Source organism: Sebastes umbrosus, chromosome 1 (genome assembly GCF_015220745.1).
Source record: "Sebastes umbrosus isolate fSebUmb1 chromosome 1, fSebUmb1.pri, whole genome shotgun sequence".
NCBI lineage: Eukaryota > Metazoa > Chordata > Actinopteri > Perciformes > Sebastidae > Sebastes > Sebastes umbrosus.
In genome coordinates, this window is record NC_051269.1 from 10,915,894 (window position 1) to 10,941,948 (window position 26,055).

Genomic DNA, 26,055 nt, shown 5'->3' on the forward strand with positions numbered 1-26,055 from the left:
TCTTACCGAGTTTTTCCTCGTTTTCTTAGAGAGCTGGAGCTGGGTTGAGAGTGCACGGGATAATGTACAGCGAGCCGGTCATTGTTGTCCCGCTAGCTGTACATTATCCCGCTTATTACACGGCTACTTACTTAAGAAATCACTAATTTGAGACAAAAATGGTCCTCCACAGTCCGACATCAGAACTGCGTCCATAGCAAAGGTCTGCTATGAAGAAATAACAGACCGTAGCCGTGTAATAATGGGGTTTTATTTTATACATGGGGCTACAAATAAAAATGACTTGAAGTGAATTCAAAATGTCTACAGGGTGGAGGTGCAGTGGTGATCACTGTCACCTCACAGAAAGAAGGCTTGATAAATAAATAATGCCTCATTCCTCATAAGAACTTCTTGAAACAATGATTTATTTGTACTATTACATCTTAATGTTTTTGAAGAAAGGGTTGCTGTACTGGATTGCATGAGATTGTCCATGTGTTCATGATAAATTGCAGTTAAGATCAGCGGGACTAGCTCCCAACATTCAGTATTTGGATGGATGTGCAGTGACTTTGATGTTAGAACTACAGGTCATGTGATAAATGGGACCCAGAAAGACTATTTTACAATCACGTCTTTACAAAAAATAACTGCTGGAAAATTATTGAGAGGCCTGAAGCCACAAAGAATGATAAAAAGCTTGTTAACAAGAGTTGGTACAGTAGAATAAATAACAAATGAAGGACTGGTTTTCAATATACTGTAATAGAAGAGGGCATAACAGCAGCCCACGAAAGGAAACATCTAAAGTACTCAAAGCTGGCGGCGGAACACCAAGAGGCTGGCTGGAAAGCAAAGGTTTATCCCGTGGAGGTCGGATGCCGGGGATTTGTCAGCAAAGCAGTAGTCCAACAGTTCCGTGGTGCTGACGGGATGATGCAGTCAAACCTGCGAAAAGCTGTGAAGGAGCTAGGAGAGTGTAATATTTCATATAACATTTTATAGATTATATTTATGATTAGTTCGACAAGAGAAACAAAAATCTGGTTCACGTTTGTCTTAAAAACAGTGCAGTAGGCCTTTATTTTAAACATGGTAGTGCTTTTCTTGCATACATCGTTAGTGATCTGTCGCATGATAGGTTACATTCAGTATGGCCACGGATCAAACAATCCATAACATGAAACGATTCATAAAACAATTATCGCTGCCATAGCAGATAGAGCAACATTTTTACATAAATTATATCACCTTGGAAAAGAAAATATGACACTGAGTTCTTGCACTCTGATGCAGAAGCATGCACTGCAGATGTTAATATTTCTGGAATAGGTGAACAGCTGGACCCAACAACTTCATTTCCATTATTAATAAGTTTTTTTTTTTTTTGTTTTCTTGTATGAAGTCAAAGTTTACATGGTCATTTACAGATTGATTTTCATGACAGCTGAAGTACCGCGGTGTTGGGTAGCATTTTTTCCATTCAGTCGTGACTCAGCACAGATATGTACACTGATTTCGGTCTGGGCCGGTACTCGGAAATGTTCCGTCAAAGTGAAATATTGCTCGCTCTCTGCCATGAGATTCAGAAGATTTGTGAATAACAATAGGAGGAAAAACAATCTGTTAAACAATAAAAAAAATGTCAAATAAAAATGTATAAAAACTAAAATGTAAGATCACACAGACTCAAAAAACTCACATGGATTAGAAATCGATTACACACAATTAAAAATCATCCAACCATTTCTTGTGCAAAAATATTTTCCTTAAGGAATGATAACTATTATGACAAAATGTGGTGGCACATTGATATTTCCTTATATAGAAAAATAAAGAATATAAACGATGATTGGAGAAAAGACATAAAACAAGTAGGAGATCCTACATCCAGGCCCGAAGCCTTTTTTCTCTGAAGGTGAACTTCTTCAAGTGCAAAGGTTATTGAAATGTTTCAGCAACGACATTTAGTGATGAAACACATCCAAAAACAAACCTGTTACGGATTAAAATCATAACGACTATATGTCATTTTGTGTATCTATTTATATGTATTACATAGAAATGAAATATATGTGAAATACTGGCTGAAACTAAACCAAACCTGTGATCACTGATTATTGATTGGGAACATACATATGTAAATTGTTTGTAATGTACGATGTTGTATTATGCGATTTTATGTATGATGTGCCATTCCTTATTTTTTAAAATGTATTTTCTTTTTCTTAAAAGCCTAACCAGGGACAAGGTCTGCAAATTAGCTATGGCTAGAAGTCCTATATATACGTTGCATCGGTTGCACTTTAATTAAGTGTAACAATGCCTATGTATTGTCCCTTTCAAATAAACTAATAAATAAATTAAATAAAAACATACTCTGATGGTTAAAATTCATAAAAGTTGATTTTTGTATTTATTTATTTTTAATAAAAAGTGAACATAGTTGCAGAAACACACATAATATTCATTACAACTGAACAAATATAAAATATTGGATATCAACCCTTCAAAATGAGCTGTCCATCTCAAGGCCTGAGCCATGATGTAGGTCAGTTATTAATTATTATTTTCTATGTGCTGTTTTCTTTTTTTCTCTACATTTATTTATTTATTTATTTAATTAATTTATTCAAGGTTTCTATCTTACCATCACGAATTATACTACTGTAGTACTTAATACTTTTAATTCTAACTAACTAATTAAATTATTTTAAATATTATTTGTATGATATTTTTTCTGTAACTTTACCTCTAGGGATGGGAAGAAGGCTGGACCTGTCTCTGTGTGGGAGTGGGAGGCGATGTGTATGTGTGTGTGTGTACATATTAAATGTTAAATGTAAGATATAATTTTTTTTTGTATTATGGCACCGGCGTTATGTTTTGTTATGTTTGTTATGATATGTTTGGAAAAAAGGAATAAAAAAGAATTTTCCAAAAAATGTAAACATGTACTGTAATCTACATTCATCTGTCATGTCAAACAGACTGGGATGAGATTTTCAGGAAAAGCTCATGAATGGTATAATAGAATATAAAATGCAGTTCATTCTCTGCCTCATCCAAATCACACTTCCTGTCATCCTCTTACCAGTTTCCACAACCATAGGCAGGGTGTCACAATACAAACTGATCATAACACAATAAGCCTAAATGCAAAATTTGTATTTTACTTGGTACTTCTTTTGACCATTTCTCCATTAAAATAGTTATTCTGACAATATCAGGCAGCTGTGCATTTAAAACAAAACAAGAAACTTTGTTTGCATCGTTGCCATTTTATTCTCACTCCTAGACTAAATAACCAATAATCCATTTTGGAATAAGGCTGTAACATAACAAAATGTGGAAAAAGTGAAGCGCTGTGAATACTTTCCGGATGCACTGTATATATGACCTGCTTTGCTTTCTCTTCTCCGGCCCCAAAAAGAATGCAGTGCATCTCTCTCCCTCCAATGTGTATCTTGCCTTACTCCTCAAAATTGCTCCCCTACAGTTATCCCTCTCAAACTTCGCTAATTGTGCCCTGACCCTCAAAAACTCTTCTATATTATACCCCGGCTCATCATCTGCTCTACTCAGCTCACTATTTAGCTTCTCCCTAAGAACCCTCTCTTTCTCCCTCCCTTCCTTATTCCACTTTCTTGCAAATTTTATACTTGTCCTCTTAACCTCTTCCTTTACCCCTTCCCACCATTCCCCCATATCTATGCTATCTTCTGCAATATTGTTTATAAAGTCAAGTTTCTCCACTAATAATTTGTCTAATCTGCTTGCTGTATTGCATTTCCACCATAATATTAGCATTTAACATCCACTGTCCTCCACCTCTCTCCCCACCCCTACCTCTAATCTTAAACAGTAATGCTGCATGGTCACTAAGCGTGTTGAACTTATACTTTATATCATCTATATATCTCAGAGTGTCCTCTTTAACCAACAGTAAATCAATCCTAGACTGCTTCAATTCCCCCTCCTTTACCTGCCTCCTTGAATACTCCCTCCTGTCCAAATTATAATACCTCAACAAATCTACTAATTTCCCTTCCTCCATCGTTTCAATTAATAATTTCCTCGACTTTTCCCACCTAAATACTACATCTTTACCTACATCTAACCTAGTCAATTTAATGTTGAAGTCCCCTGCCACTATGCAGTTCAGCACACACAGCGGCTTTAATTCAACAAGAACCCGCCTTTTCTCCCCTTCTATAACCGGCATATATACATTTACCAACCTAAACCTCATATCTATATAATCAAATTCTATACTTAATAACCTCCCTCTACTATCCTTATACACCTGCCTTATATTCTCCACTATATCCGTTTTCACTAATATTGCCACCCCAACTAACCCATTACTGTAATATATAGTCCCCTTCCACCTCTCCCTCACCTTTCCTACAATCCAACCATCCCTGTTAGTTTCCTCGAAACACATAATGTCAACGGGCCGTGGGTAACCCGTTCTACTCGGGCGACAGGCTGAAAAGATAACCACCAGTGTCTCAGTACAAAATATAAATAAACTTTATTTCATGAACTACAGTCAAATATTTAAAACATGTATAGGGGATCACTGCTATGGCTGGGTTATTATTATTCTGCAAAACACCATAACACTGCTCTCTCTTTTATCAGTTCAGAGTCCCAGGCAGCAACCAGAATTACCCCCTGACAGAACCAAACTAATCCCACATCTCACTACAATCTGTTATCCAATTTCGCCATATCCCTCAAACCATTCACATTAAACGACAAGACTGTGACCATGAGATCAAAAAGAAAGAAAACAAACACAAAATAGCAATCACTTTGTTCTTCACTTCTTCACAATGTTCTCCATTCCTCAAAGTCTCGGCTTTCCTCTTCTCACATCATACTCTCTCCTGCCGATCATGGATGACTTTAAAGTGCTCCACTCCTTCCATGGTGGTAAAACGTGTAGAATACGGTAGAGACCTCACCTCGTCCGTGAATCTAACTTTGAGGAAGCGTGTTTCGTCCCTGGCCACTTTCTCCTCCTTCTCTCCGACGTAGCTCCAACTCCCCAATCCTGCAGCCGGCCATCGATCTGAGCGTCTGTGATGTAGACGGGAAGATGCAACAACGAGACCAGTTAAATGAATGCTTTCTAAATTCCTAAACTCTCTGATCATTTACTTACAAACATTTACTAATATTGTGTTGCTGCAATTGTCAAATGCTGGAAGGCCAAACATTTCTCCGGTGGTTAAGCCAATTTTCTGTGCCTCTGTCCTCACAGATCCATACACGTGCAAGACATCTGGCTGGGTTACAGTAGTGGTGTTACTGGGTAGCAAGGCAGGTAAAATAAAGGGTAACAGTGTCCATATTGCAATGAAATTAGCTATGGTATCACTTCATCCTTTTAAATGATGATGTGCTTACAAAACCAAAAATACCTTGCGAAATGACAATGTGAAAAGTTTCCAAATGTAGAGTACGTATTATTATGCATATAAGGTACTGTGCATTATTAGTGAAAAATGATCAAATATAACATCCAGAGACAAGCTGCTCTGATTTTCAAATTCTCCACTTGAGAAGCATCGCTGGCCACGGCTGTTTGTAAAGAGAAGTGAAAAAGCTTACAGCACCTGGGATTCCCAGGCGGTCTCCCATCCAAGTACTGACCAGGCCCGACCCGGCTTAGCTTCCGAGATCAGGCGTGTTCAGGGTGGTATGGCTGTTAGCCATGGGAACCGTAACAAAACGGCCCTTTGTAGATGTCGATCATCGCCACCGTTAACGCCTGTGTGCATTTCTGTCCGTAGGGACATTAACATATTTGTAAGAGTTATGGGCAAGGAGCTCTGATTACAAGTGATACAGTTCCCCCACATGAATGATAAACACTGTCAACTACAGAGGTGAGAATGTAACTGAGCTGCTTGAGTGCAGGCTTGACGTGCATTTTCACTTTTATGTCACTTTATACTTCATTGCAGAGGGAAATATTGTACTTTTTACTCCACTACATTTGTGATTGTTATTGCCACTTTGGACATTCAGATTTTACATTTAAAACTTGATTGTTTCATTAGATATGGCGCAGAATGATACTTGAAATTGCTACTTACACAGTGATGCATCAGTGACTATAATCCAATAATAGTTTTCTAATATAGCCTGAAAAATGTAACACTGACAGAGATTGTTACAAAGGCAATTTTGGTCATCATAATGAGAGTATTTGTTTGCGTTCCCGACAATCTGCAGCTCCTACCTGTATAGACAGAATAAGAAAAACATGGAGTTATGGCATCTTTGAAGCGGCCTTTTGTAGGAAAAACTGTTGCTTACAACCATACCACCCTGAACACGCCCGCTCTCGCCTGATCTCGGAAGCTAAGCAGGATCGGGCCTGGTCAGTACTTGGATGGGAGACTGCCTGGGAATACCAGGTGCTGTAAGCTTTTTTCACAACTCTTTACAAACAGCAGAGGGTGCTGCTGATTCTTCAGTGGACACAGACAGGCGCACATGGAAATCTATAGAATGATGTGCACAGAATGTAAATGCTCATGAGCAATGGTTTTCAATTGTTTTTTAAAGAGTAGATCATTTGTTACAGGTATAGCTATGACAGATAGAAGTCCAGTTAAATGAATGCTTTCTAAATTCCTAAACTCCCTGATCATTTCCTTACAAACATTTACTAATATTGTGTTGCTGCAATTGTCAAATGCTGAAAGGCCAAAGATTCCTCCGGTGGTTAAGCCAATTTTCTGTTCCTCTGTCCTCACAGATCCATACACGTGCAAGACATCTGGCTGGGTTACAGTAGTGGTGTTACTGGGTAGCAAGGCAGGTAAAATAAAGGGTAACAGTGTCCATATTGCAATGAAATTAGCTATGGTATCACTTCATCCTTTTAAATGATGATGTGCTTACAAAACCAAAAATACCTTGCGAAATGACAATGTGAAAAGTTTCCAAATGTAGAGTACGTATTATTATGCATATAAGGTACTGTGCATTATTAGTGAAAAATTATCAAATATAACATCCAGAGACAAGCTGCTCTGATTTTCAAAGTCTCCACCGGAGAAGCATCGCTGGCCACGGCTGTTTGTAAAGAGAAGTGAAAAAGCTTACAGCACCTGGGATTCCCAGGCGGTCTCCCATCCAAGTACTGACCAGGCCCGACCCGGCTTAGCTTCAGAGATCAGACGAGATCCAGCGTGTTCAGGGTGGTATGGCCGTAAGCAACAGCACTGGTGACAAAACGGCCCTTTATAGATGTCAATCACTGACACCATGAACGCCTGTGTGCATTTCTGTCCATAAGAACATTAGCATATTTCCAGAAGTTCTGGGCAAGGAGCTCTGATTACAGTGACACAGTTTCCCCACATGAATGATAAACACTATCTATGACAGAGGTGAGATTGTAACTGAGCTGCTTGAATGCAGGTTTGAGGTGCTTTTTGCAATTTTATGCTACTTTATACTTTATTTTACAGGGATCGATTGGAGTTTTTACTCCACTACGTTTGTGATTGTTATTGGGACTTTGTAGATTTAGATTTTTGTTATTATTTACTTTTATGTGATTTTGGATTTGGTGTCTTTTATATTATTCCGGTGTTTCCTGTTTTATTTTGTAGTTCACTCCTCCTGTGTCTTGTCTGGTTTTACCTCCCTCCTTTGTTTGTTTTCCCGCCTTTTGTTGATTGTCTGCCCCGCCCTGATTTGTTTCACCTGTGTGTAATCATGTCTTGTATTTAAGCCTGTGTGTTTCCCCTCTGTCCTTGTCGGTTCGTTTGTCTCTCCAGCCCCGTCTACCTTGTCCTACATGTTACCTGTTACCTCCTGCTCTGATCCTCGTGTTTCCCTGGTTAGTGATTTTTGGTTTTGGTCCTCTGTTTGGTTTTTGTTGTTTGTTTCTATTTGTTCTTTTGTACTTTGTTCCCTTCCCTGCCTTTTGTTGTTTTGCCTTTGGTAGTTTTGGATTTCTCAGCTTAGTATTATTAAAGCTCGCTTTTATTTCAGCTACTTTCCTGCCTGTTACTCTGCATTTGGGTTCCATGTTAAATTCACCCCACACCGTGACAGAACGAACCGACCAGTAAAATGGACCCAGCAGAGCTGCAAATGTTTTTGTTGAAAGTTTGTAATTTTGAAAGGACTGTGGAAAGACTCTTTTCTGCTGATTCTGTTGCTTGGAGTCCCATCTTGGAACAGCTTGCTGTGCAGAGGCTATATTTTAAGGAGAAGCCATGGGTGAGCCATTTTGTGCCCCACTTAGACATTGTAACAAAAAGACTAAACCAGTTCATGCACACCCATCAGCTCTCTCTGCCTACAAATCACCATTCTCCACTACAGGCTTCCTGAGCTTCCAGCCCTAGCTCTGGAAATTCATAAAATACAAGTCATCTCAAAAACAAATAAAAAGTCATGCATGTCAAAAATACAAGTCATGTCAAAAACAAATAAAAAGTAATGCCCCGGCATGTCGAAAATAAAAAAAACATCGGGCTCTGGTAATATTTCCCCTGATGCCTAACCTCACCCTATCCCCTGAGAGGGACTCTCTTCGGCCCCGGAGGGCCCCCGCACCGGGCCCCTGTCCTCCAGGGTCATCCCTACACTCAGTTTACCCCTAGAGAGGGGCGCCCGGACCCGCGCCGGGCTCCGGTCCTCCAGGGTCAGTCCTACACTCACCGGGGCAGAAGAGAGTCCCTCTCTGGGGGTAAGGTGAGATCATACACCCCTAGCCAGTACTTGTAAAAAAAGACTAATTTTCCAGTCGGTGAGATATCATTTACATCACAGCATGTTTTAGGAGATTATTTAGCCTTTAAAAAAATAAACTATATATCTGTGATCCGTGTTTAAAGGTGCCTGTATTCAGTAGGAGTGCCCACGGGATGGGATTTGCTGTCAATAAAAGAGATACAGAATAATGCCAGATGTTGGAACAAATGGAAGGAACAAAATCAGATGGATTTCTAACAACCAATCAGAAGTGTGCAAATGTTTTCAAACAACCAATCAGAAGCGAGACATGCAGTTTGTTTCAGGAGCAGATTTAAAGTCACAGGCACACTAAAAACCTCATCCCATAGTTCTGTCTGACTAAACAGTTTTCATTTTGTCTCAATAAAAGAGTATCTATTATTGAAAATAAATTGTTTATTGAAGAGATTTGACCTGGAAAAACAGTCTACTCTAAATGGCTGTCAAGCCATAATGAAGTCTTCCTCCTGCCAATTTAAATGTATGCCTTGCTCAACTCTTAAAAGTAGTAAAAATAACTCTTGGCTTAACGGCACCCTACAATTACATGAGGAGAGGAGGGGGTATGAGGCAGCAGCCTGCAAGATGTGTCCCTCCCTGAAGACCAGCTGGCTTTGCCTCCCCTTAGTGGACAATGAGGACAAGTTTGTCTTTTAATGACTGCAAACAGCAGAATCATACCTCTATATCTGAAAACTAAGGTTTACTCTCCCCTCTTTGTTGTAAATCTTAAAAGGAAAATTACACAAGGACCTTAAGAAAGAAGTTTATTTACTTAGACAAAAGTCAAATTTGAGAAAACAGCACAAAGAGAGAGGCGGATATGTAAGTGTCAGAAATTTGCTTTTTACATTGTTTGTGCTTCTGATGTAAAACAGCTGCTGAAATACAGAAAAATACTGTTTTTAAGAGAAAACTAGTAGTCATGTTTTGGACACAAAAATAAGAAAATATCATATAAAACACCTAAAAATACATTCAAATAAATAGTAATACTGTAATTGCCTCCAGAAAAACATCAGATGTTAGAGAGAGGTCATGTTGAAAAAAGAGATCAGGCACTTCAGATATATTGTGCTGTTTCCAGATTTAAGTGCATCAATTCCTACTGACATACATCATCACATTTCCTCCAAAAAACGTCCTCTCTATGAAAAATATGGAAGTTGACACCGTGGCAAAAACAGTGACCGAGAGGAAACTGAGAGCAAAATGTAAACAAGGTCACTTCCAGCGAGTCCTCCATTGTTTAAAGAAAGTTCCAAACAAATTTCCACAGTGTTTCTTATACAACTTCACTTTGTGTCATCCATATTTAACAGCAATTTAAAGAAATAAAAAATGACACTCATCACTCCTAAAAATCCCCACCTTGTCCTCTCGTATGCTCCAGTATTTAGACATATAAAATGCAGCCATGTCTACAGTATTCATGGTGTGTATTAACAGAGGAGCAGAGAGACAATCAATAAGATCACACATTGCAGTGCTGACGCTGTGATTTGAGATGCCGTCCCTCTTTGGTGTAGAGGGTCGGTCTGATCGCAGCCGTCTCCCTGGTAGCCGCTGTAACACTGACACTGAAACTGGGTTTGAAAACTCTTCTTCTCTTCTTCGCCAAGCCTGCCGATGACCGTCGGCTTGCCGCTCTGCGTGATGATAGTGTGGCTGAGGGGGTTCAGATGCAAGTAAACATCGCTGTTGGAGTTTTTGCGCAGACAGCGGCCATGAGAAGCACACAAGGTCTGGCTGCATAGCTCTGCTGCCGTGGAGACGTTGAGGAGGTATTGATTCAGCGCACCCCGCAGATAGGCGTCCAGGTCGGAGCAGCTGTTCTGGAGAGGACAAACAGAATATCACAGTCATCACTCACTGGGGTCAAGAGTCACAATAAGTCAAGACGGCACTGCCGGGCCTTTAATGCCAAACCTGCATGTGTTTTAACTATATTAACCATGGGTGTGAGGGTCAGGGTTGAGACTTTTTAAGTACTTTAACAGCTTCCTGTGTTACATTCAGTGGTGGAAGAAGTATTCAGATGCTGGAAGAATTTACAGACGCTTAACTTAGGTGAAAGTAGTAATATTAGTATATACTTACACATACTCTGTTACAAGTACAATTTACTGCATTCTTAATTTTTACTTAAAAAGGTGCATTATGTAGGATGGGGCGGCATCTGGTGGTGAGGTTGCAGATTGCAACCAACTGAAATTTCTCCCGTGTGCCAAGCGTGTAGGAGAACTACGGTGACTGACGCAAAAACGTGAAAACTAAAGCTGTCAAAGTTAAAGCGATAACGCGTTAACGCAAATTAGTTTTAACGCCACTAATTTCTTTACGCATTAACGCAATCGATATTCTGGAGGTTGTAGCGGGCTCAGTTTTAAAGTGAAGTCTAGAGTGAAGATGCTGATATCATGTGAAACTTGAAAAACTAAGGAGTCCATTGGTAACAACCATGTCCGACTAGCTTGTCGCGAGGAGGCCAAATAACGCTCCAAACTTAAGCTACATTTTGGCGATAAAAAACACTTGACAATTATCCCTTTAAGGTGCATTTTGAACAGATAAAAAAATGTGCAATTAATTTGTGATTAATTACGATTAACTATAGACAATCATGTGATTAAATGTTTTAATCGAACCCTAGTGAAAACGTAAATGTCCTTATCTAGAGCCGGTGTTTGGTTTGTCCGTTCTAAGCTACTGTAGAAACATGGCGGCCAGCTCCGTGAAGAGGACCTGCTATCCCCTATGTAGATATACACGGCTCATTCTAAGGTAATGAAAAACACTTATTTTCAGGAGATAATACACTAAAGAAAATATACTTATCAATATTATATTCCATTTCTGCCTAAGGTATCAAAAGTAAAAGTACTCACTGTGCAAAATAGTTATATTATCATTATATTATGCCATTATTAATTACAATACTTGAGTAAGCCGTTATCAATAACAAATAGAGTTATAATGTACTTAATAGAGTTTTCCTTTCTCATGAGCTACACATCCAGTTCTATTAAATTGGACGTGTAACTGTGTTGATTCAAGAGAAAACTGTCTTTTCTAGAAGTGATGCAAAGACTACATTCATGAATAAAAACAAGATCCTAAATCTAAATAACACAATATAACTACATGGCACCTGATCACACCCAGTGTAGGATGTGCTGATTAATCCAAAATAGAGACCAACAAATCAAGAACACAGTGCATTTTCACTGGAATCCCGTCCGTATGAGAGGATGTCTATAATATGCTGTATATATTCTATTTATTACTCTTACTCCCAAAAAAAAACAATAAGATGGATGTAAAATGTATATATTCATAATATCAAAAGAAGAGGATGACCCTGGGGAATCACTGCCGCTAAACGTAACACGTTTGTCATCATGAAAGTAGAACAGAGTAGATTAATTAATGCCTGTCCATCCTGCACAGCTTAAGAAGTGTGTGGTCATTTACTGTGGGTGATTCTTACAGCTATTTAAAGACTTAAGTATGGACCGCATGTATTCAGGCAAATCAACCAAAACCACGATTTTCTCTCATTTTCCTTCAGTTTGAGTGAATGTGAGCTCTGCTGCAAAAAACTGGTCTTTCATAACTGGGAACAAACACTGTTCATGGCTAATTTTAAAGGGGACATGTCATGAAAAACTCATTTTTCCAGTGTTTGTGTTCGTACAGTTGGGTGTCTGGAGTGTCTACCAACCCACAAACTGTGAAATAAGACAACCCAGTCAGTTTTTTTGTGGGCTGCCTAGATCAGAAAACATGTGATTCAATAAGCTCAGATTTGGCTCCCCGTCCTATGTCACATGCAGGCTCGTTAGAATATTTTTTCCAAAACTTTTTTTTCTGGGAACCCAATTCACAATAGGTCTTATCTATAAATCCTGAGAAGATCGAATTCTTGTGTAAATTAACGTTCCTGCTAGGGCTGGGCGATATGGAGAAAATCAAATATAATATTTTTTACCAAATACCTCAATATCAATATTTTGACGATATTGTAGGGTTGACTATTGGTGCTTTTACAAAATATTTAGACAATTATACTTTTAGTAAATAATCATCAGTAATGTGGCTATAATGGTGGGTAATGGCAATTAACAGAACAGCTAAGACAGTCTGGTAAGTTCAGAAAATTACATCACTTCACCTTAATGCAGCATTTAAAACCAGGAAAAGACAACATTTACCTACTTGCCATATTACTATTTTAAAAAGACAATAGCTAGCCTCATATCACGATATTGATATAATATCAATATATTGCCCCTCCCTAGGTCCTACACATTTTTACTGCCATTTTTTGCATCACCTTATATTATCTTGAATAAGTAAACCAGTCATTTCTAAGAGGCATACATTGATAATCACTACTTCATTTTATGCACTTGTTATTGAAAATATATACACGTTAAAGACTTTATAAATGAGACCAAATAAACACATTTAGGCGGAGTTAAGAGGTTGTTGTTTTTTTCCTCTCATCAGTAAAACAAACAGAATGTGCGCTATCCTTTCATATTAGATTCAATGTTATAAGTGGACTACAATTATCAGAATAATACGAACATTCAGGCTCCCTCACGTGGCTCAAAGGTTTACTGCAGATATAAATGTTAAAGACTATGGAAGAAATTCTGCAAATTTATTTGCCAACTATAGTAAAATCTGGGGGTCCTGACCCAGTCTTTGGGAATGACTGATATCGCCCACAGCTTGAGAACTACCTTTGCAAAGGTGCACCATTTTTCTCTCAAGCCAATCAGAGCTTTTACAGGAAGGGGGCTTAAAGAGACAGGAGCTAAAACGGAGTGTTTCAGACAGAGGGTGAATACAGGTATATTCAGACAGACAGTGTGAGGAAGTGTTTTTGAACATTAAAGCATGTAAACGTGTTCTAGTAGAAACCCAAATACAAATATGAACATGAAAATAAGCATGTTACGTCCCCTTTAAGATTACCTAGCAGCCTAAATGTGACTGAGAAAAACAAAGACATCTCCTGTGTATCTGAAGACAGTTCCAAGAGTCACAAGTCCATGTGACTCATGCCACTAACTTTGAACTGGAGCCCTGAGGAGTAATTGTTAGTTATCGAATGACTGCACACATGACTGACAAGATAATATGGTTGAATGTATAAGTAGTGTCGGAGTGATTAACGTCTTTTATAATTAGCGTGTGGATGCTTACTCTGCTGCTTGCATAAGCTGCGTCTCCCCACATAATGATTCCAGCTGCTCCCAGAGCCACGCTCTCCCCGATGGTGGAGACGAGGTCAGTCTGTAAAAGACGACATAGCACGTTATCACATTTAACCTTTTACATTTCTAAGACTGCACAGGAAAAATACACAGTTCAGTATCAGGGGTCAGCATGTTGCTACTGTACGTGAATGGAGCAACATGGACCAGTGCCCAGAAAAGAAGGAGCTAAATCTTCCACGCACACAAACATTCACACTCACACACGCACAAGAAAATAAAAACAAAAAAATAATTGAAAACATTTTGACTTCAGATCTCAAACTTATCAACAGTGCTGAATTCCTATTTTTTTTTATAACGTCACTTAAAATTCGACTGATTTTACTCTTTTTTTTTTTTTCTCTAAATGTTGCTGTTATTTTTTTACACACTTGTCAAACATGGTCACATAGCACCAGACTACAGACTACAGAATCACATACACACGTGTCTTTCCCACAGAGACGCACCAACACAGATGCAGCGAGGGTCGGGAGGGGGCGAGAGGCTTTATGAAAACCATCCCCTACTTATTTTAGGGTCCTGTCCTAAAGCTGACCCCTCCCTCTCATCATCCCCAAGCTGGTCCAATTTTCTTTTTTTTTTTCGTTTTGTTTTTTGGCAAAAGTAAATTTGTCAAACCACAGAAATCAGACGTGTGGTCCCCTCAGAAGACGTTTTTTTCCCGTCGGGATGCACACACAGACGTCACTACATGATTCCTCCATGACCTCCTGTTGGACGGGCCCATGTTGCTCTGTGGAGACCCACTCCCTGAGCTTGCCTCTGACATTCCACCCGCTCGCCAAAAAAAACACCCGGGAAGTGACGTCCTTGGCTTACCTCTGCCTGGTGCTTGACATCTCCCAGCTGGGCATGAATACGTGTCATTACATGTTCGCTTATAGGTGTGTTGTGCATAATGTCTCGGTGCAGGTGCAAAAAAACTGTAGGCCTCATATTTAGTTTGTGTGTGAGGACTGTAAGCGCATAGAGCCAGGAAAAAGAGAGGAAGTTGCAGGGGGTACATTTCCACAGGCACGTGTAGCGCTCATTTACAGACGGTGGAAATAGGGAAATACAGACAGAATTAAATGGCACAGGACAGAGACAAACAAATGCCAGAAAAGTAAAACTGCATCCGGCATCAGATGATACTCAACACTTAAAGGAGCCAAATTTGTTAATACTTTTAAATTGAAACTTTCTAACAGTCTTTCTGATTTGTTTTGGAGCCGCACTGCAGTTACTGTGCCAGCATGTTTGTCACATCAAATAGTACCAACGACTGTACAGAGTGTGTGGTTAAGGTTCAAATTGTCGCGTGAGTCGTCGTCCCACTTGAGCAATACGGTGAGGTTCGGGTGGGCGTGAACATCGAAAGGTTCGGAGGCTTTTTGAAATTTAAAACTCCCACTTGGCTTTCAAGCATTTAATCAAAACAGGCATCGATCAATAACGAACCATTCCAAGACGCAAAAATACAAAATTAGAGCTCACTATACTTACTGCGGAACACCAAGAAAACCCAGGGAGTGACTATTTTGGGAGGACTTAGCAGTGTGTGTACGTGAGTGTACATGAGGGAGGGAAACGTATCACAGCTCCGTTCTCTGTGTAACACTAAGGCATTTAGAGAGGCTTTGTTAGCTATGTTGCATTTGAAGCAGAAAACACTGATGAACTACACATTCTTCCTCTGCTCCCTTTAGATTAACATTTAGGCAGACTGATGGTTAAAGACGGATTCTTTTTGTTTCAGTGAAATCCCGTTTTTTTTTTCATCCACGACAACACTGGGTTTTTGTCCGTTAGCAACATATGAACAAGAAAAAACAGCTATTCCTACCACAACTGTCATCCCTCACACACTCCACAACTCATTTTAAAGACATTTCCCTTTGAGGGTTTTTAACGCAAACTAACAACACACACGCATCCACACACAAACACATACGATTCAGGCAGAACTATAGCAGTCAGGTGGCCCTAAAAATGCTCTATGGCCAGTTAAGTCGCTGTATACGGATCATAGCTCTATACATGGCTTAGTAAAGGAACGGTATAGTAACTCCATATGATGGCAGTCAGGTGGCTCTGGAGCGACCACAGCCGAGAGGGTAAATACATTAAGCTAGAGCCGGTCAGTGCGATGGCTCCATGTAAAGCTATTTTCTATAGCCGACAGATTCAGTCTCACAGGCTCCTGCGTTATCCAAAGCCTCAAAGATGGCTGCTCTATAAAGGTACTATACAGTAGCTCTACTCTTATACAGCCGATGTGGTCCAAAACAAAGTGCATCAAGGCACTATGAAACAGAGCGGCTCCTAAACATCGTAATGATCAAATGATGAGCTGTGACGGATTACAACCAGACTACTACTGTACGTGATCACCATATTTAGTTGCCTCTTCTGCACTTTTGCTGGAAATGTTGATAAGCCCCTATCCCCCAGCAGCGAATGGTTTTGAAGTTTTGAACAGCATCAGTCAAAAGGTAATACAAGCCCAGAAAACAAACAGAAAAAGAAAAAACCCACCCGCTATGAGACGGTCGTCATGAGGCAGAGATCTTTGTGTGTCTGTCCAGTGGGACCAGAAGTAAAGCACACATATACAAATGGGGATTAGGAGCGTTAGTAGAGGTTACTGGAGAAGCCTCATGAGGATTGGCAGAGGTGAGCTTTCGCATCAGAGAGCACAGGGATTTTTTTTTTTTTTTTTTAACATCAGTCCAAAACCAGAGGTCAGAATGGTCGATTGATCGACAAAGGAGAATAATACACGACATCAACGATGCTCTGAATCTGCAGTCACCGAACACTGATTCATATTTTACAGCTGTCGCTAGCGTGTGATCCAGATAGCGCTAGCTTTAAATATGAGGAAAAAACACTTCAAGGAATGCGATTACCATCGAGTCAATACAATAATCCCCAGTGGACGTCTTTTAAAAGCATTAATCTGCAATTAGGCGCCGCAACAAAATGAATCAGCGTTTAGTTTCTTCCTCTCGCGGTTTATCCTAAATCTAAATCAGAAGCCATTTTCCTCCTCGTGTTTTGGCTATAAAAAATAAGACCACATGAAAGTCTATCTCATTTTGGCAAGTAGATATAGTGCATAAATTAATTATTTTTTAAATAAACACCTAACGACTTTCCTTTTCAGATCAAAGCCTAAATATACTGTATGTTTGGAATACTCATCACTTCAGCGGTTTATACTTGACATGTTGTATACTTGACAGTTCTTTTTTTTGTCTGTTGTTTTCTTTTAAGGTGGCTATAACTGGCTGAATGGTCCACGGCCTCTTACGAGAGGCGAATGACAGAGTGGCGACACTCTGAGATGGAGGAGAACAAAAAGAAGGAGAAGTCCCACCGTCTGTCTGACGGACAGACGACCTCAACTCTCCAGTCTGTATGAGGCGGGAGGTCTGCGACGAGGACATCGGCCTGTCCTCTTTCCCCTCCCTTCTCCGGATGGTGGAGGTGGTCATGGGGGGTGGACAGGTGACAGGTGACGTTGCCTCTGATGATCCAGGTGGTCCAGCACCACCCAATCCTCCTGCAGATGAAGGTTAACTGGCTGAGGACGCAAACGTCCGGCAGTTGTCACTAAGCGACACAAACTGAAGCGAGCTGGGTAGCGCGGCACTCAGGGCTTCCAACCAGCCGTGAAGGGAAGTCCCATTATTACCTATGACTATATCGGGGGTGTGGGGTGGGGGGGGGGCAGAGGGGCATGGAGGTCGGAGTTGGGGTCGGAGGGTTCTAGGGTCGGGAGGGCTAAAAGGAGGATAAGTGGAGGAAAATGTAATTAATGTAGTAGAGAGTGGAAGTGGGGGCTGACGGCTGGATAAAGCAGGAGCAGCTGAATGAGCAGTAAGGTGTAGAGAGACGGACTGAAGGAGTGTCCCCGTCCACAGTCTGACGTGTTCTCCTGCAGAGACAAAACTGGAGCTGTAAGGACACATCTAGTACATCGTATGCATGTTTTAATTAGGGTTTAACAGTATACCGTGGTATGAAAGACAGTTATATACTAAAGTACTTTAGTGAGTATCACTGATTTTTCAAAGTGCGTCACTGTTTCTGTTCTTTATAGTTTGAGTCAAACCTTCACTAACTTAACATTCAGTTTTCATTTTGGCTTGCAAAGAATCATTAATCTTCCACAGGAGAAAAAAATCCAACATTATAAAATTATAAGACCGAATCATCGCAATATGATTCTGCTGAGAAACAAATTTGCCTAAATGTGCTGATTGATATCTTACAGTGTTGTTATTGTCAAAGCAGGTGGAGGGTCCTTTTCGATAGCGTGCCACCGCCATTTCTTTACATGGATTTTCCTCTTTGACTGAAAATTGACTCGATTAAGGAAACATTTTAAATCCAGTGTTTCATCATTATCCGCCCCCACACACTGATTCCTCACGCAGTCCTGTAGATGTTAAATGACTGGTCATAATTCACTGCATCATGATAAAAATAACCTTGAAATGACTGTGACACATCTGTGTTTCCACAGGTATGGTAATAAGGAGATAGCAATCTAGTTCTTCTTCTCCTCTGCCAGCTGGTGTTGAATGTGAGAAAGGATACACTCCTCCTCCTTCTGGGACAGCTTCTCTATCTCGCAGGTGTTGCATGGCATCTTCTCTGCCACCACAAACAGCAAGTTGGTGTTGTTTATCTTCTTGGCATGAATCAGCCTGCAGAGAGAGAGAGAGAGAGAGAGAGAGACAACTCTGTCAACAACCCCCCTCTGCTCGCTTACATCACAGCCTCATTTGCTAATGGATCAGCGAGATTCATGAGAGCGTCTTGTAAGGCTCATTTAGCCAATGATATGACCGTTTCATTAAAGCTGATGCGGTTTAATCATCAGCAGAGTTTATTAGCTCCGACAGAAAGATGAATCCGTCTTGCTAACTGTGCCTCTGTCACAGTGCGAATTTCTTTTATGGTGTGTATGTGTAAGCGCATGCATGTGTGTGTGCAGGTTATTGTGTGTTACAGACCTGGAGCAGTTGCCACAGTCCTGCAGTATGTTGTAGGAGCTGCTGAGATTACTTAAGTAGTACTGCGTCTGGATCATTACACAACTCCGCTCTTTGGAGGAGTCGATTCCTTCTGCATCCACCTCATCTGCGGCATCAGCAGAGCACAAAGACATCAGAGTTACACTTGTCAGCTCAGTTGATTTATAAGCTCTCATTCTAAAAATGCGATTACAAAGATGAACGTCTACACTTGGTCTGGAAAAAGCTGTAAAACCTCTCTCCTTCATTCCTTTACAGAGTTTGTATTTAGATATTCTGCACTCAGGCAGGGGAAGTGTAACTGAGGACAACAAAGTAATTCCACAAGAAAAATATGCACTTTAAATACAGATGCATTTATCATTAAACCATTAGACAGTGCACTTTAAAAGTCTTGGCTCATAACTCCAATTTGATTTGAAGTGGTAGTAATAATATGTAGTATATAATATACTGTGTATATATTCCCCTCAGCTTCACATTTAACACAAAGATACGAGAAGGGTATCGATTTTCTCATCTAACTCTTGACAACAAATCGAATAAGTGTATTTCCCCAAATGTTCCTACTCCTTTAACCCATTTGTGCCCAAAGACATTATATTTGTTCTAATTGATCAATGGTCTTGAAATTTGATACGGACATACTTTGCACAAGTATCTAACAGCACAACTTTGAAATTTTTAGGTCACGAAAAGTCATGAAAAAATCACACTTTATTATTAGTCAAAGTCAGGGTTTTTGAAAAATTAGGAAAAACACTAACATTGTGTATATTAAATGTTTTCCACATGAAATACTTATTTTTCACTGCACGTGTGTGCTTATCTTTGATATTCAATTTGTTATGAGTTCATAGATACTTGATTGAGCTCCTTGTAGTTTCTGAGATACAGACATTTTCCTATCATACTGTATCTAGTATTTGGGCACATGGGACTACTGTTTTTTCCTTAAAAATAACAGAATCTATAGTTTGCTGCAGGGATGATGTATTTTTGTCGGCCATCCAGGAAGTTAGCATCGCCCTGGTTCCCTCGACAAAACGCCAATGGGATTTTTCCGTTGGGTTTTGGATTATTGCAGAAAATAAGCTCTGTGGCAAACACAAGTTTACGATACTTACACGTTTTGTCCAGCAAGATAATCTTCACAAATGAACTCCACTTTCATGATTTTTGAAGTGTGAACGCAATCACCAGAAGTAAAAAGGTAATGTTAGGCTATAAACTACAGCATGGTCGCATGGAGTATACACAAGGAGGCTGTAAAGGTGGACGAGTCGGCGTGAAGACGTTTAGTAGTCTCAATTAGCCGCTTGTTAGCAGCCGCCTTTTGTAAGACACAAAGGTTTCAAAAGTGGGGTATTTATTGATGTATTTTATGTCGTAGCTTGTGTTAACCACAGACTTTATTTCAGGCATCTAACTAAAAACCCATTCAAAAAAACACATTGACTCTGAGACAAGGGAACCAGAGTCCTAAAATGCTAACTCATTTTCGGGTTTTAGGACTCATTCCTGTAGCACTCTATTGCAAAAACAGTGTTTCCATGTGTCCAAAGACTAGATATAGTATGATGAGAAAAGTCACTTTTCAGCCAAATGGTCACATTTGTGCTTTGGCCCAGAGAACACTTCCACCAAAGGAAATTAAACATTTTAGTTGCGAACACAAATGGGTTAAACTTTACATGCAGACATGTAAAACACCAAGATCACATTAAATGATTGTGTAGTTTGCACCGACCTGTGACAAACCAGCTGTGATAAGCCAGTCCATACATAAACTGTTGGAACAAGGACCTGCGGAGAAAGCAGATGGGGCTTAGTGATAACATGCAACAATGCATTTTACAGTGAATATGGTGCTGTGTACTAGGAGTAGCCATCAGATCTCTTTCTTCAGGTACAGTATGTGTGTATTACAGTTGTGTTGTTTTTTTTATTTATTCAAGCTCGAGGACTCTCACCATGCAGCTGCTGATGTCCACCAAGCCACGTTTACAAAATCTGCAATTGTGGGCTGCAGATACAGACGAAAAGAGAACAATTGAAGAACGTGCATTTCATATCAACTGGATTAAATGCATATTTCAACCAAACATCCATCAGTCTCACTATATGCCATAAAATTCAACGCATTATCATTTAAATGTATTACTTCTCGTCCTCTCCGGTGTGGAAGTTTACGTTTCTTACCACAAACACTCCTCTGGGTGCAGCTGCAGCTTTACTGTTGGGCATCCGTTCACACACAGACTGGTAGTCAAATGACTGTTTGCGGTTGTAGAAGGAATTATTGTAGAGTGCGTGCATCAAGTAGGGATCAACATCACTGAAGAACATGCCAACCTGCAGGGAATAAGAGACACTGGTTAAGCGCAGAGTAACGATTTACAAGAAAAACATGGTAATTGTGAAAATTAATGTATTAACTGTACCTTGTTCCAGTCCTCCTTCTGATTAGACATGATTAGGAACGCACCATCATCTATTAAATAACACAGGAGATCCTGCACAAAGAGGAAAAGAGGGTATTAAATAGAAGCACAAAATGTACAGTGGTATGATACAGTGGCTGAATACAGGAAGCTCATTAGAAACTAGTAGAGATACTCACCTCACTGTTGGCTTCGCAGTCCATTTCACAACCTCTGTTTGGTCCACACTGTCACAGGAAAAATAAAGTCAACAGCTGAACATCTTAGAAATACTGCTGAAGACTTAAGCTCGTAAATTAGGGCTGTCAATCGATTAAAATATTTAATCGTGATTAATCGCATGACTGTCCATATTTAATCGCGATTTATCACAAATTAATTACACATTTTTTTCTGTTCAAAATGTACCTTAAAGGGAGATTTGTCTAGTATTTAACATTTTTGCCAACATGGGAGTGGGGAAATATGATGCTTTATGCAAATGTATGTATTTAATACTGGAAATCAATTAACAACACAAAACAATGATAAATATTGTCCAGAAACCCTCACAGGTACTGCATTTAGCATAAAACAATATGCTCAAATCATAACATGGTAAATTGCAGCCCAACAGGCAACAACAGCTGTCAGTGTGTCAGTGTGCTGACTTGACTATGACTTGCCCTAAACTGCATTTGATTATCATAAAGTGGGCATGTCTGTAAAGGGGAGACTCGTGGGTACCCAGAGAACCCATTTACATTCACATATCTTGAGGTCAGAGGTGAAGGGAGCTCTTTGAAAGTGGCCATGACAGTTTTTCCTCGCCAAAATTTAGTGCAAGTTTGGAGCGTTATTTAACCTGGTTGGTAACAATGGATTCATTAGGTTTTCTAGTTTCATATGAAATGCCAATATCTTCACTCTAGCTTTAAAACGCAAGCTGCGTTAATAATGCATTCAAGAAATTAGTGGCGTTAAAATAAACTTGCGTTAATGGGTTATAGCGCGTTAACCTTGATAGCCCTATTGTAAATGTAATGTATCTTATTACCGTATTTGAGCCCTGATGGTTGTCTGTATGGTTGCTGGCAAGAATCTTAAACTTATCCGTCCAGGCTTCAAGGTCTAGTTTCACTCCGACCACTGAGAGAAAGAGAAGTTAAAAATAAAAAGACAGACACAAATAAAAGGTCCAGCAAATAGATGCAGAGCACGGACATGTCCAGACAGGGTGACAACAAACACAAACACAAACACAGACGTGTAATTATCTCCGCCTTCGCTCTGAAACATTTTCTTTAACATCTATCATTAAGGATGTTGTCTCGTCTCTCAGAGCTGAACCCACCTGCAGGTTTGATGGTCTTCCCTCCTACTGTGATCTCCACCGCCGTGCTGACCAGGATCCCTATGGTGTCGTTCTCTGGGTTCAGCAGCTCGTCCCGGGCTTCAAGAGGGAAACATAATAGAGAAACAAGCCGGGAGGAGGGGGGGGTTAGAAACAGAGAGCCACAATACATTATGTGTGAGATATATAACCCAAGACCAAGAGAGCATCATTCACCTGTTCGATAAGGCGCTCGGAAGATGTAGCCCTTGTTGTCGAGACTGCGGCGGTAATAGCTGGCGTTAAACGGCTCAAGGTCTTCCTCCCAGGTTTCTGCAGCCCTGAGATTTAAGAGCACCAACACTGGAGCTGTAAATCTCTGAAGTACAAGCCTCCTGCTATACTGAAACGTTTTAAGTCTTCACAACTTACTACCTTAAAAGAGAATAAAGTGAGAAACAGAACAGACATACATCCTTGATGAGGAGTGCACTTACTTGTTGGGAAACACTCTCGTTACACCTCCGTCTGATGCAGCGAACACGGCCAGAAAGCCATACCTAAACGTCAAAAGAGACAGAAATCAAATCAAAATCTTATTCAGAGTCAAATCTAAAAACGCAGTTCCCTAATCACACTCACGTATTTAAGTCTTTATTCTTCCACACTTTCTCGACCAGCTGCCTGATGATGCCAGTGTCCAGAATCAGGTTATGAAGGAGCAAGTTGTCACCTAAACATGATGAGGTAGAGAGAGAATATCAGCCATATCCACATCAGATGTAGATTTCTCTTCTCTGAACACATTGTAAAACTCGTTCAGTGACCTTTTCGTTAAAACCTAACCAAACACAAAACACTTGTGATGGTAGTGAATATGAATGCATTAAATTTTTCCCCCAAATTTGACAGTTTCACCAATTTCCAGCCAAGTAAATCTAAATATTTTGTGAGGTCACAGTGACCTTGAACTTTGACCTTCGACCACCAAATTATAATCAGTTCATCCTTGAGTCCAAGTGGACGTATGTGCCAAATCTGAAGAAATTCCCTTAAGGCGTTCCTGAGATAGCGTTCACGAGAATGGACCGGATGGACGTACGGTCCATGTTTTCAACCTGAAAACATAATGACTTCGGCCACGGCTGCCACTGGCACAGAGGCCTAAAAATATATAACATCATCACCCTTAACCATTAAAGTTACAGTATGTAGGATTTGGCGGCATCTAGCGGCGAAGTTGCAGATTGCAACTAACCGAAACTTCGCCACGGTGGCCGACGTGTAAACGTGAAAGGCGGCCGTCTCTTTGCAGAGGACCCGCTCCGTATGTAGATATAAACATCTCATTCTAAGGTAACAAAAACACAACGATTCTTATTATCAGGAGATTATACACTAAAGAAAACATACTTATTAATATCATATTCCATTTCTGCCAATAGAGCCCCCTAAATGCTACACACTGTTCCTTTAAAGCCGATCTTAAAGTCTAATTTAAAATCAGTGAGAGTGAAAAGAAGTGAAACTCACATTGTTTGGAGTCCGGTGTCACCTTCTCCATGAGAGCAATGAAGTTGAGCAGGAACTCAGTGTTGTTGTTGGACAGTTCCAGATCATTGCAGTACTCCCTGAGGAACAAACAAGGCAACTCAGAGAAAGAAGCTTAAAAACTGCATGTGTATGCAGTATTTACACTCTGCCCTATTTGTCCTTTATAAAGAGACACGCAACAGAAAGCGAGGATGCATAAAGCCATATACTGTACATGTTACTTGGTGCTATCATGTGCAGCATGCATGTTTTAAAGCTTAAATTCCAATAAACCGTCGATTAAATACAAAATGTGGATTGGACTGCAGAGCAGAGCGCAGGCATCACAACGAAGGAGTGACTTTTATCAGTGTGTTTCAGAGTTCAGGTGGCAGCTGGAAGCCAGGAGGGTTTGATATTAAAACAACACATGCAAAGAGGATCTATTTTACTCTTAGCATTACGTTGTACAACCAAACCAATAAGACCTAAATGTATTTGTGCAATACAAACAAACAAACAACACCGCAGTAGCAACATGCAAAGGACATTTAAAGCTGCTTCAATACTTTATTGCAGGGATTCTCAACCATTTGTAACTCGAGGCCCACTTCCAATTGTTAAAAAATTTCCGAGGAATAAATGACAAACTGGGCTATAAAATAATGTGTTATGCCACTGTCAGGTGTAATGACCCACATAAATATTCAGCTTACCCTTACCCATCACTACCTGCCGTTATGAATCCAAAACTTTCCTCACCACACACTTTTGCTGGTTTCAAAAATTGCATGATTTTGTGTCACTGCATCTGTGACATATATGTCTGTAAAGCGGAGACTCGTGGGTACCCATAGAACCTAATTTCATTCACATATCTTGAGGTCAAAGGTCAAGGGACCCCTTTGAAAATGGCCATGACAGTTTTTCCTCGCCAAAATTTAGCGTAAGTTTGGAGCGTTATTTAACCTCCTTCCCGACAAGCTTTTATAGTTTCATATGATTCCAGTAGCTTCACTTTAGCTTTAAAAGTGAGCCCGCTATAACCTCTGAAATACAGAATAGCGGTTAATCTAACCATTTGGCAGCACCTTTGTGGCCCACTAGGTGGCTTTCTGAGGCCCACCAGTGGGCCCCGGCCCAGTGGTTGAGAATAGCTGCTTTATTGAAACTCAGGGAAGAGAACGGGTAAATGCAAAATATGTATACATATATATACATATATATATATATGATAATGTTATGATGAATTTTATATTTCCCCTCAAATTTGTTACTATAAGTTAAAACACCACTCAAAATGAACAATGAATGAAACACAACCACTTACACACAGTGCAACTCAACATCACAAAATGACAAAACTTGAGAAAGCAGATAATAAATAAAGAAAATTGCTGATTGTGGAGCCAAAACAACAACAACAACAACAACAACAACAACAACAACAACAACAACAACAACAACAATAAGTATATAGTGCTTTGAAAGACAAGACCAAACAGTGATGACCATCAACGACACCAAGCATTCACACACACAGGGCTACCTGGGAGCAATGAATACATGTCCTTCAGACTCAAAACTGTTTGGCAGCAGTGATTCAAAATCTGCAACAGAAAGGGGAAGATTATCGGGGAAGAGCGGTGGGCAGGGCAGCGGGGAGTTGTGGGTAAACAGCAGCTGTT

At 40.0% G+C, this 26,055-nt stretch overlaps 1 protein-coding gene, 1 non-coding gene and 2 pseudogenes across 2 annotated transcripts in view; 1 reads left to right on the plus strand and 3 right to left on the minus strand.

Annotated features, from left to right (window-relative positions):
• Window positions 1-5,597: 5,597 nt before the first annotated feature.
• Window positions 5,598-5,706, minus strand: LOC119498711 (annotated as a pseudogene).
• Window positions 5,707-6,309: 603 nt separating this feature from the next.
• On the plus strand, window positions 6,310-6,428 carry LOC119498645 (annotated as a pseudogene).
• A 675-nt stretch (window positions 6,429-7,103) lies between these two features.
• Window positions 7,104-7,222, minus strand: LOC119498614. The gene has a single exon (XR_005209150.1). It is a non-coding gene; the product is annotated as a 5S ribosomal RNA (ribosomal RNA).
• Window positions 7,223-9,511: 2,289 nt separating this feature from the next.
• LOC119475078 (voltage-dependent calcium channel subunit alpha-2/delta-2-like) overlaps window positions 9,512-26,055 on the minus strand; it is a 101,705-nt gene continuing 85,161 nt past the window's right edge. Inside the window, exons 23-40 of the mRNA XM_037747578.1 lie at window positions 25,917-25,977; window positions 24,368-24,465; window positions 23,477-23,567; window positions 23,332-23,394; window positions 23,072-23,175; window positions 22,856-22,954; window positions 22,559-22,650; window positions 21,702-21,749; window positions 21,523-21,594; window positions 21,281-21,433; window positions 21,052-21,104; window positions 20,829-20,884; window positions 19,058-19,184; window positions 18,639-18,748; window positions 18,311-18,393; window positions 17,413-17,973; window positions 13,975-14,064; window positions 9,512-10,592 (exon numbers count right to left, since the gene is read on the minus strand). Of these exons, the coding sequence (XP_037603506.1) occupies window positions 17,851-17,973; window positions 18,311-18,393; window positions 18,639-18,748; window positions 19,058-19,184; window positions 20,829-20,884; window positions 21,052-21,104; window positions 21,281-21,433; window positions 21,523-21,594; window positions 21,702-21,749; window positions 22,559-22,650; window positions 22,856-22,954; window positions 23,072-23,175; window positions 23,332-23,394; window positions 23,477-23,567; window positions 24,368-24,465; window positions 25,917-25,977 (1,433 nt within the window). The 3' untranslated portion in view covers window positions 9,512-10,592; window positions 13,975-14,064; window positions 17,413-17,850. The remainder of the gene's footprint in view (window positions 10,593-13,974; window positions 14,065-17,412; window positions 17,974-18,310; window positions 18,394-18,638; window positions 18,749-19,057; window positions 19,185-20,828; window positions 20,885-21,051; window positions 21,105-21,280; window positions 21,434-21,522; window positions 21,595-21,701; window positions 21,750-22,558; window positions 22,651-22,855; window positions 22,955-23,071; window positions 23,176-23,331; window positions 23,395-23,476; window positions 23,568-24,367; window positions 24,466-25,916; window positions 25,978-26,055) is intronic.